Here is an 11,747-nt window from a genome sequence, read left to right as displayed (position 1 = left end):
CAGAAGAGTGTGTGAAATGAGAATCTTACCCATGTCAAGGAGTGACCCATGTCGATATCTCCAAAAAGAGCACGCTTGGCAGACAGAACAAGTTCCAAGGCGCCCAGCGTGGGAAAATGCTTGGTCTTTCCCAGGAAGAGCAAGGAGGGTATTATGGCTTGAGTCAAATAAGTAAGAAAGAATATGATCGGAGATGAAGTCGACAAGGTGACCTGAGAGGCCAGATCGTGGGGGACCTTGCAGGCCATGATAAAGACTTTGGATTCTATGCTGAGTGTGTGCTAGTACAGGTATAGAAAACCACAGTAATGGTGGTTATGGTTGTTGATTCCGAGGATGGGGATTGGAGGACAAGAGGTGAGGTATGGAAGGTAGACATCTTTTCACTATATATCATTTTGTCTTATTTGAAGTTTGTACCATATCTATATAATTACCTTTAAAATTGAAATGAAAATGTCCATATCACTCTCAAAATCTAATTCTGAAAAAAAAAAGTTTACTGATTGGTTTTATGGAAAATACAAAGAAGTAGAATTTGGTCCTTGCCTTCAAGAATATTACAGTCATGGGTGTATAATACATATTCACAATTTTTTAAAAAAAATTCAAAAGAATCTAGCTGGACTCCTATCTTACACTATATGGTAAATTAACTCAAAATGGAACATAGACCTAAATGTAAGAGCTAAACTATAAAACTTTTAAAAGAAAACATGAGTAAGTCGTCATGATCTTGTGTTAGGCAAAGCCGCCTTAGATAGAACAGCAAAAGCACAGATAACAAAAGAAAAATAAATTAGACTATATAAATATGTAAACCTTTGTGTTGAAAAAGATACCATTAAGAAAGTGAAAAGATGTGGAATGGGAGAAAATATTTGCAAATCATATATCTGATAAGTGACTTGTATCCAGACTATATAAAGAACTCTACAATTCAATAATAAAAAAATAAACACCTGCCCTGACCGGTGTGGCTCAGTTGATTGGGCGTCATCCTGTGCACTGAAAGGATGCAGGTTGGATTCCTGGTCAAGGCACATGCCTGGGTTGCAGACTTGGCCCCCAGTAGCGGGGGTGCAGGAGGCAGCTGATCAAAGGTGTGCTCTCATGGATGTTTCTCTCTCTCCCCCTCTCTGTTCCTCTCTCTCTAAAAATCAAAAATAATTTTAAAAATCAAACACCCAATTTAAAATGGGCAAAACATTTGATTAGCCATTTCTCCAAAGAAGATATACAAATGGCCATTAAGTTAATGAAAAGATGATCAGCAGCATTAGACATTAGCAAAACACACACAAATGAACACACACACAATGAGATACCACTTCACAGACCCTCTAGATAGCTATGATCAAGCAGACATATAATACAAAGTGCTGGCAAGGCTGTAACAAAACTGGATCCCTCATACATTACTGATGGGAATATAAAATGTTACAGCTGTTTTGGAAAATAATCTGACTTTTCCTTAAAATGATACACATATGACCCAGTGATTCCATTCCTATGTATACATTCAAGACAAATTTAAACATGTTTACACAAAAACTTGTATATGAATGTTTATCACAGCTAAAAAGTAGAAACAAATGTCCATTGTCTGATGAATGGATAAATAAAGTAGTAAATACAGAAAATGGATTATTATACAGCAATAAAAAGGAATGAACTGGCACATGCTACAACATGAATGACCCTCAAAATCGTTATGCTAAGTGAAAGGAGTCAGTCCCAAGGGGCTGCACATTGTATACGTATGATTGCATATCTATGAAGTGTCCAGCTGCCCAGTACCATGGTCTATTCCTGGACCTCATCACCAGGATTGTTTTAATTCTGAAAATTTTAATTTATGTCATTCTGTGTTCTCCCCATCCTATTATTTCAGCTTTCATTCATTACTCCTGCTACACCTGTCATTCTACCTCATTGAGATCTCCAGGCTTTTAAACTCTTCTTTTTATAGTCTGTCAACCCTCTCGTCTCTTTACTACTTTTGTCTAGCTCAGACCATGTGGTCTATAATTTTAATTGTTCTCTTGCCAATATTAAGTCCTTTGCTCAAATGTCTTTCTATCCTGCCCACCTGGAAAGACCCCAGCCCTGTAAATGTCCATTTAGTCTACACCTACATCTAGATTATTGAATACTATTGGAGAAAATCCTGCAAGGGGCCTATTGGTACTCCCCAAATAAGGCTACCAATCTGTTATGCTTAACCCTGCCCCCTTTCTCCAATACTACTATTTATAACTGTATTGGATTCCTAGGGCTGACATAACAACAAAAAAAACCTCACACAAATCAGGTGGCTTAAAACCATGGAAATGTATTGTTTTGCAGACCTGGAGGCTAAAGTCCAAAATCAAGGGGTTGACAGGACCATGCTCTATCTGAAGGCTATAGAAAAGGGTCATTTCTTGTCTCTTCCTAGCTTCTGGCAGTTGCCAGCAACCGTTATGTTTTTTGCTTTACAGCTGTGTCGCCCTCTTCTCTGCCTCATTCTCCCTGGGTGCCAGTCTCTGTGTTTCCTGTCCTCTTATAAGGACTCGTCATACTGGATTAGGCCCACCCTAATGACCTTATCTTAATTTCACTACATCTGCAAAGACCCTTTTTCCAAATAAGGTTGTAATCAGAGGTATGGGGGTTAGGACTTTAGCATATCTCTTTAAGGGACACAATTCAACCCATAACAGGAATCTTTTCCACCTTCCTCATACCTTGACTCTGGCCCCTTCCTACTGTCTCTGAACAGACTGCCTCACCTCCTACTTCACAGAGAAAACAGAAATCATAAGCCATGAGAAGGAAACTCAACTTCCTACCACTAAACCAAGTACCTGCTTTTATTGTGTGCATGTATCCTTTCTTCTTTTTATCATTTCATGGAAGAATTGCTGCTTTTCCTATTTAAAGCTAATCTCTAAAGAGTTTTTCTGGTCAGGGCACAAACAAGAAGAAAACAATGAATGCGTGGGTGGAACCACAGGTTGATGTTTCTCTCTCTCTCTCTCTCTCTCTCCCCCTTTTCCTCCCTTCCCCTCTCTCTCTAAAATCAATCAATAAAATAAAAGAGTTTTTCAAGCTTGATGTCCAAAGCTGACCTCATCCATCATCTTCCTCTCAAAATCTGCTTCTCCTTCGTGTTCTCTTTTTTGTTGCTGTTAAATGGCACATCGTTTACCCAGTGGCCCAAGCAAAAAACCACAGGATTCACCCTTGACTTTGCTTCTCCCTTTCTCTCTCCATCCCAACACTCCCCAGGTCCTGCCTAACAGGATTTTACACTACATGTCTTTTAATGAAGCCCACACTTGTATTCACATTTAGGCACCCACATTATATTCAATTGATTTCACAGCCACCTGCAACACTCCCATCCGAAGTTGTGAAATCACATATATTTTACATCCTGTAATTGTAGAGTTGGTTTCACGCATTCAGATATATAAATTGACTTTCTCTCATTTTATTTCATGTCCTTTGATTCGGCCTATCATAATTTATCCTAGCACCCTTTGAGAAGCTTTATTTTCTTTCAGTCACACATGAAACTTGAGGATATGATCATTGCAAGATAAGAGAATTCAAGTAAAGTGCTAAGCATAGTACCTGGCACATGATAAGCCCTCCATAAACATTAACAATTGTGGTTGTTGTTGTTGTCCCAACCCTCAGCATAGAGTTTGGACCCGGGAAGACTCTCAACAAATATTTATTGATTAATCAATCAATCAATCAATCAATCAATCAATCAATCAAAGATTGATGGAACAAATAAATCTCAAGCCCAGTAAATTTGATATTATTATCCCTCTTCTGCAGATAGGGAAGCTGAGGATCAGAGAGGTTAAATAACTTGCCCAAAGTCACTCAGCTGGAAAGTGGTGGAACCAAGACTGAACCCAGGTCTGCCTGACTTCCAGGCATGTGTGACTAATCCTTCTCTGCTCCACTTCTTCACGTCTATATTCAGATTGGACATAAGAACTAGTGGTGGAGTCAGAGTAAAGGCTGAGTGGCTTCCCAAGGTTGTGTGTTCCAAGCCCTAGAAAAGCTAATTCTCCTGCTTATGGCCCTGGAACACAGGATTGTGGAAGAGGCCAAGAGATGGGCATCATTGCTCTGGGAGCCGCACCTCTTGCCCTCCCTATGGGCCTCCCATTTTCTCTGCCCTAAGCTATTTGCTTAGCTGTTTCTCCCTAGGAACTAACAATACTGTGTGTCCCTGAGGGGATACTTTTAAGACCAGGGAGCCAAACGGCAGGTGGGTAATTCGACTGCTTGCCAGGACTGAGGTCACTGGAGTCTGGGGCCCAGAAAAAAGCAAAAATGGCACAAAGAACGCTGAGACCTGTAGGAGACCTTTAGTTACCTCTCTGGGTATCAGTTTCCTTTTCTGTAAAAATGGGGGGGGGGGGTAATAGTCCTTGCCCTGCCTGCTTCATGGGACTATTTGAGGCACATTAATGATAACAGCTAACATTACTGTGCCAGGTACTGTTTTGAGTGTCTTTTATATCCTCACAGTTAGCCTTATGAAATAGGTATACTGTTTACCCCCTCCCACTTTTTTTCCCCCCTACAAATGAGAAAACCAAGATTCATGGAATTAAGTTACTTGCCCAAGTACTCTAACTAGGTGACAGATCAGGAGTTTGAACCTGGGCTGCCTTTCGAGCCCTTCGGTGCTGCAAGACCACAGGCAGGAGAGTGTTTGTGAACTCCAAGGAGTGATATAAGCCTTGTACCCCTTTTGTTCAAGAATGTACTGTACAAGTATGCAGCTTGTTAGGACTGAGGCTGGAGGAGGGTGCCTGGTGGAGACAATTTACTAAGGAGGCAGATGAATAGATCAGATGGTTAGGATGGAAGGGCTGTTCCTACCACCTCACAATTATCTGGGTAGGAAAGGGGAGACAGTACACAGTCTGAGTGGCTCTTTTGTGAAAGCGAGTCCTAGAGCTGGTTGAGGTGGGAAAGGAAGCTCCTTGTGTATCAAGCCAATGCCACAACAGTCAATTCAACACCCAGGCCTTTAGCAGAAAGAGCACTGTGGCTGGGGTGACATGAAACTCTCTGATGGGCGAAGGCAGGGAGGAGCTCCAGTTCTGTCAGACTTTCCAGGAAATCAGGGACACACAGTCCAAAAAACAAGTGTGTATAGGAGCCAGCCCACCTGTGACCACTTCATCCCCTGCCTCTCTGCCCTTGGGTTTCCAGCCACCCAGTTTCTACACTGCTCACCCTGTATCCACAGCCACTGCTTGGCTTCCCTGGCACCTCCTTTCCAGGCTCATTCTCCCTTCACACACACCAGAACTCTGTCTGCCGTGGCAGCTTCTTTGTTTACTTCCAGAGTTTGCAGGCCTGCCACCAGCCAAACACAACGAAGCCCAGCCAGGGAGGGCGAGTCTCCAGGCTCAAGCCCAGGCTGCCCCTTGCACGGGGCTCTTGCTTTAGGTCTTGACAACCCAGGTTTCAGGTCTCGAGAGAAGGGACACAAGATCTGCCCATAGCTGGGCAGGAATCCCCACTGTTGAAACAACTTTGGCTAGGCGCCCTGGGAATGAAAGACTCAGCTGGAGAGAGGTGGGGAAAATGTTGAGGCCCCCTGGGTGGGAGGCAGAGGCCTGGACTCCCTTCTCCTTGTCCTCCCTCTCTTCATCCAGGCAGAACCTGGTCCTGGGCCCTTAGAACAAGGACTCAGTCCCCCACGTTTCCCTACCAGAGAGCTGCGCTCCTCTCCCAAGAGTCCATGTCTCATGCTCCTCCCCAAAGATTCTAGTAGAGAAAGGGAGGTGGGCATTTAGTGTGGGCAAAGCCCCAAGTAGGAAACATTGTCAGGATGTGTCTGTCATTGGACTGTCTGAGGTTAGTGGGGAGGTTATTTATCTCCTATATATTATGTGATTTTAGAGGAAATCGAACTCCCAATTTCCCTCCCAGTTAGGGATCCCTTTCAGAGACAACTGGCTTAACTGAGAAGTACAGAAAGAAAACCTAACTCTGCTGGCAGGTCCTGACGGAGCAGATGGAGCTCCAGACCAAAGGGCCTAGGAAGGAACAGGAATGGGGTTAGAGGTGGCACTGGCCCACTCAACCTGTACTCTCTGTCCCGTTCTGCTTCAGTTTCCAGGACTGGAAGGGGGACTGGGTCCTGGACACCGGGTTTATACATGAAGAAACCATCTCCCCTCCCTGGGTCAGTCATTCTTTGAGGGGTCACTGGGTACCCTGGAGTAAACAAGAAATTTGCCACAGTTTAGGCACAGTTTTGCTTTTTATCTCATCAATGTACATTTTAATCTAACAGTCTAAACAGCCCCACATTCCTCACCCCTGCCCAAGCCCTCTCCCCTTCTTTCCCACCCCTGCCCAATCAGCATCTACTCCACCCCAGGGGCAGAAAGTCCCAGGCACCGTGGTGACACAGGAGGATGCAGCACCTGTGGTTCTCCCAAGAGGACCCCTTCCTGGAGAGTCCAGAGTCCAGAAGGCCCAGGAAAGGAGAGGTTCGTGGGCTGAGTCTCTTTGGAAAACCAGGTCTGCTGTGTCTCAGTCCCATTCAGAGTCTGTCTCCCTGGGCCTGTCCCTGCCAGTCAGAGCAGCAGAAGGGGAGGAATCCTCAGACAGAGGGGCTTGTGGATAGAAAGGGGCTATTAGCCCAAGTCCCACTCAGAGAGTGAGCAAGGCCGTTGGAATCCCCTTTCAGGCAGGCTGTAGAGATGCTCCCGGCTGCAGCATCCTGACCCCCCTGTGATCCCACAAGTGTGAGGAGGGGCTCTTGTGACCAGCATCTTGGGGATGTGCCACCCAGGAAGACAGAGGGCCAGTGCTGCTACCTGCAACCACAAGACTCCACGACCATGTCCTCATACTGCTTATAGACCACGTTGTTGGCAGAGTCAATGAAGAGGATGCTGATGGGGCTCAGACGCGTGGGCACACAGCAGGTGGGTGGCGTGGACTCTGGGTCCATGGAGTTCATCAGGGTCTGGATGACCGCATGGTTCGTGGGCTCCAGGTGGGAGCGCAAGGGGAACTCACACAGCCCCTCGCAGTGGAAGGCCTCATACTCCAGGGGCGCGATGATCCAGTCATCCCAGCCCATGTCCTTGAAGTTGACGTGCAGCGCCTTCCGACTGCAGCGGGCCTTGGGGTTCTTGCTGGGCCGCTTGCCCTGGCGCGTGGCCAGCGGAGCCCTCCGTTTTCGCCGCTGGCTGAACAGGTACTCGTACACAGTCTTGTCATCCTGGCCGGAGCGGGCCTTAATCTCATTAAAGAACAGGTCCCGTTTCTTGGTGCGGCCAAACACCAGGAACAGGGCCTTCTCATGGACCTGACGGGCAGCCCGGTCAAAGCCCAGGCCACGGAGGTCCACAGCCCGGCCCCGTTCCCAGGCCTCCAGCTCCAGGCACAGCTGGGCCGAGTTCTTAAAATTTCGGAAGAGCTTCCAGATGTCGAACACCTCCCAGCCAGATCCGTCCAGGCCTGGCACTGAGCGCACATCCAGCAAGGCTGCCGGCTGCCGGCCGCTGGGGCAGCTGGACAGCTTCAGCTGGGCAGCCCGCCCACTACCGGGGGCCACCGGCTTGGCTGTGTCTGAGGGCTTCTTCCGCAAGATCCGCAGCTCGGCCCCTAGCAGCCCATCCTTCTCCAGGGCACTAATGTCAAACACGTACCTCTGCTTCCTGACCACAGGGCCTCGGTCATCTAGAGAGAACACCCAGAAGTCATTCCCTGCAACTTTATCTTGAAGCCAGTCGCCTCAGGCCTCAGGGGAGGGCCACAGCCCTCTCCCCCCTTGAGAGCTTACTTCAACCTCTTCCCCACTCTGACAGAGGCCAAGACCCAAACTACCCACAGCCTTTTTCAGAGTAAGGGAGCGTCCTACACAGCCTACTGGGTAGGGTTGTTTAATCTGTAGATGCAGCTGGGGGTGCTTTGAGTGGTTCTGGGTATTTGTGTCAATCACTATTCATATCAGAAATCCATCAGCTTCAGAACTGCCTTCTACCTACCTCTCTCCTGTCTGTTATCTAAAATGATATCTCATTGGTGAAATAGGAAGGGGGGGCATTATAATTACTCCTGTTTTCCCAGAGGGGGAACCAGAGGCTCAGAGAAGTTAGGTGACTTGCTCAAAGTCACCCAGCTAGGAAAAAGCAGAGTTGAAACATTAGCCTAGAACTTTTTATACCCAATCCAAAGCTGCTTCCACTATACCTTAAAGAAGATCTTAGTGTCCTTTTTTTACAGATGAGGCACAGAGAGGGGGAGTGACTTGACTACGGTCACACAGCAAGTTAATAACAAAGCTGGTTTACAATCCAATTTCCCTGCTTCCCAGTCTAATGATTTTGTTGTGTATGTGTCTCACCCTGCTGGATGTATGACTCTGTGTGTGTGTGTGTGTGTGTGTGTGTGTGTGTGTGTGAAAGTTTGTGTGTATGACTGGGTTCACATGTGAATAAGAAAGTGGCATATGTGTGACATGTCAGGTGTATGTATGATTGGGCTTGTGTCAAAATTTGAAGGGTACATGTGTATGTATATGTAAGAAGATTCCATATATACATATATGTAAGAAAGTATGTGTGCACGTATATACATGTGTGTGATTTAGCACATATGTATAGATATAAGGCTGTGTATATGTATAAACAACTCAGTAGTATGTCCAAATCAGCATGCCCTCTTTCCTAAATACCAATTTGCCATTGGGAAGCATTCATATATTGCTCTAGAAGGTGACTAATTAGGCCTTTAAACTCCCCATCTCCCCCTCTCTGAGCTCCCTTAGTGCTGGGGGGCACAAGGACTTACTTTATGAGCCCCCGAGGGGTCACAGCTTTCCCTGACTGGGCAGGCAGCCAGGCCACCTCCCCCACCTCAGCCAGACCTGCTGCCTCAGTGCCTCCCCCGCCCTCTGTCATTCCCCCACAGGCCAGCTCTAATGAGGAGCCTCTCCCACTCTCTGACCCCTCCCCCACCCTGCCAGCCAAAGTCCTAAGACTCAGAACCAGAGCATATGAGCTGCAATCAACCTTAGCAATCATGCTTAGGGAGAAACTGAGGCCCTGAGAGGGGAAGAGACTTGCTGAGATCACACAGTAAGTTGAGAGGAAAAGCCAAGACAGTAATGCCAGGAGGGCAGAGGGAGAAATGAGAGTAGCTATTCTCCTGGGCTAACAATAAAAAGTATCTGTGCTTAGGACAGGACATAAAATTTCATATTTGAAGTGCTCTCAGAAATCACCCAGTCCAACCCCCATATAGTTGTACTGATGGAGAAACTGACCCGGAAGGGAGAAGGAGCTTTCCCAAGGTCATACTGTTAAACCCTAAATCTACTGTCCACTCAGACCCCATGTGTCTAAATGTCATTCCATGACTCCAAGATGCCTCATTTACTGTCTCCACCTATCCTGCCACCTCTGCCCCCTGAGGGCAAGGTTGCAGAACCATGGGTAGCTAGAGATTAATTTCTCTGCCTTCTGAGAAAACCTACACACCCCTGGAGCCTACAAAGTCTGGCCAATCCACATAGGAACAGAGCATGGCCTGGTGATTAAGAGTCTTAGAGTCTGGTCCCCAACTCTGCCACCAACAGGCAGGTCTTGTCTCCTCTCTGGGCTTTAGTCATCCCCTCTGCACCTTGCAGGAATTGGACTTGGTGATCCCCAGGCACCTCCAACTCTGACATACCAGCAGAGTACATACCAGGTATGTATGAGATAGTCCCAGATACCACCCCAGGCCAGATGCACTCACCATCTCCCACCAGTGCAGTGTCAGGGCTCTGAAAGGCCCCTCCATGCATGCAGATGCCCCTCCCTCTGAGCCATGCCCCTGCCACCCCGCCCCCCTCACCTTGCCCTTTGTCAATAAAGCTGGTGATGGTGTTGGCCAGGCCAGCCTCCAACTTCACGCTGCTGTTGCCTCCCTTTCTGTCAGCATCGGACAGCGTCCTGTACAGCGAGAGCATGTACTCGTGGGGTGTGATGGGGGGCGGGCGGAACGGCTCCTTGGGCTCTCGAGGGGCCCCAGGCTCCCTGGCCTTCTTCAGCAGGATGGGGCTGGGGACAGCTCCTGCCTTTGAGGGTGCCTTACCCCCAGGAAGCTGTCCTTTTGGGGTCACAGTCCGCGTCGCAGCCTGCCTTGTCTGGGGAGAGTGTCCTGGCTTAAGTTCAGCGCCACCCGATCTGGGGGGCAGCTTTTTGGATTCATCCTTCTTGGGCTGTGTCAGGCCTCCTGCCTGCCCGGTGCCCCCCTTTGCCCTGGCATTGGTGGCTCCCCCACCATAGCTGTGACCCCCTGGCCTGAATATGTTCCGGGCCAGAGGGGGCCTCTCTTTGGCTTCTGCTTTGGCCAATCCTGGCCTGGTCCCCTGGGGTCTCTGGCCCAAGTCAGGGGCCCCCACAACAGTGCAGATAAATTCCAGGTCCAGCCAAGCCAGGTACCAAAGCAAGAAAGTGAGGGGTTTGGAGAGTCTCATCCTCTGGCCAGCCGCTGAATGACACCAAAGAGAACGGCGGCAGCAGCGAAGGTGCCTCTGGTTTGGCAGAAAAAACCATGAAAGGAGTGGACCCTCAAAAGCAGCGGCAGCAGCAGTAGCAGCAGAAGGAAAGGCTTTCTCCTCAGTCTGAGACTCTTTAAGTCTGCCGGGTGTGTGTTTGTATCCAGTCCCATAGTGGAAATGCTCTCGTATCCAGACGTGCACCGTCTCCAGTCAGCAGCTGAAAATAACTCGTTCTTGAAAGGAGAAAGCCGACCGCCCCCTTTCTCCTGCACAACTGACTGAGGGCTTGAAGGAGGCTTGTATAAGGCTGAGGGATTTTTCCAAGAAGGAAGAATGGCGTAATGCTGCCTGTGTGCTCCAGTTTTTTTTTAAGTTTTGAATCCTTTCCAGTGAAAATACTTCACACACACACACACACACACACACACACGCCTGCAGGTGCTCAGAAAAATCTTTTACAAACCTGAACTCAGGAATTGGAAACGGAATTTCAACCCAAACCAATTTAATTACTCTCTGATGTCATGCTGTCTAAACTCATTTAAGTGCGATATATTTATGTGAAAAAAATCACTGCTGCCCTTTCGAGGCCACGGCTCACGGGGGCTCTTGGCACAGAGCCCTGAAGCTTGACTCTAGGCTTAGGGGGCCCCTCGGTCCATGGAGCAGACTCAGGGGTCTTCACCTCCACCTCATGAGGCAGCCCACCCCACCCTCCTGAGGAGAGATGCTGAGGAATGAGCTCAAGGATCTTAAGCCCCCAAACATGGGGAGTGTGGGTTTTCAGCTAAGTCCTTGGGGTGTTTTTAAAGCAGTTTCAACTCCTGCGTCTAGTCTGGGGCCTGATTTGTTGTTGGGGGGGCAGCACAGATGGCAGCATTTACCCACATTTTCTTTTATTTTAATAAACTTGTGGTGACCCAGAGACAAAAATATCAGTGCCCACTACACCCCTCCCCCAAACGCCACTGACTGAACCCAGATGATTTCTTCAGGCACTGGAGGGCACTGCCACCCCGGAGCCCACTCCTCGGATAGAGGTATGTCCAGGGTGTACCTCACTACCACCCCAGGAAAAGCAGACACTGAGTTTTGTCAGAAAGGACTGGCTGAGCCCAGAGGTGGCAGGCCCAGCCTGGGGCAGCAGCGGCCCCTGCAGGAGGCTGGAGGAATGACCTCCCACATGATGCTTTTCTGGCAGCTCTGGAAGAAG

At 48.1% G+C, this 11,747-nt stretch overlaps 1 protein-coding gene across 1 annotated transcript; it reads right to left on the bottom strand.

Moving 5' to 3' along the window:
• Positions 1-479: 479 nt before the first annotated feature.
• GDF5 (growth differentiation factor 5) lies at positions 480-10,897 on the bottom strand. Its single transcript, XM_016213194.2, has 2 exons — positions 9,886-10,897; positions 480-7,725 (listed from the first exon to the last, which is right to left on the bottom strand). Exons 1-2 carry the CDS (start codon positions 10,508-10,510, stop codon positions 6,851-6,853), a joined length of 1,500 nt encoding a protein of 499 aa, XP_016068680.2. The 5' UTR covers positions 10,511-10,897; the 3' UTR covers positions 480-6,850.
• Between the last annotated feature and the right edge of the window lie 850 nt (positions 10,898-11,747).

The sequence above is a fragment of the Miniopterus natalensis genome, chromosome 7 (genome assembly GCF_054644295.1).
Source record: "Miniopterus natalensis isolate mMinNat1 chromosome 7, mMinNat1.hap1, whole genome shotgun sequence".
Taxonomy (NCBI): Eukaryota; Metazoa; Chordata; class Mammalia; order Chiroptera; family Miniopteridae; genus Miniopterus; species Miniopterus natalensis.
This window is presented reverse-complemented; position numbering and strand designations above follow the sequence as displayed.

Excerpts from the sequence above, each read along its gene's own strand:
- GDF5 (XM_016213194.2), bottom strand. The coding sequence starts at position 10,510 with ATGAGACTCTCCAAACCCCTCACTTTCTTGCTTTGGTACCTGGCTTGG. Across the intron at positions 7,726-9,885 it reads CTTTATTGACAAAGGGCAAG|ATGACCGAGGCCCTGTGGTC; the intron begins GTGAGGGGGGCG and ends TGTTCTCTCTAG.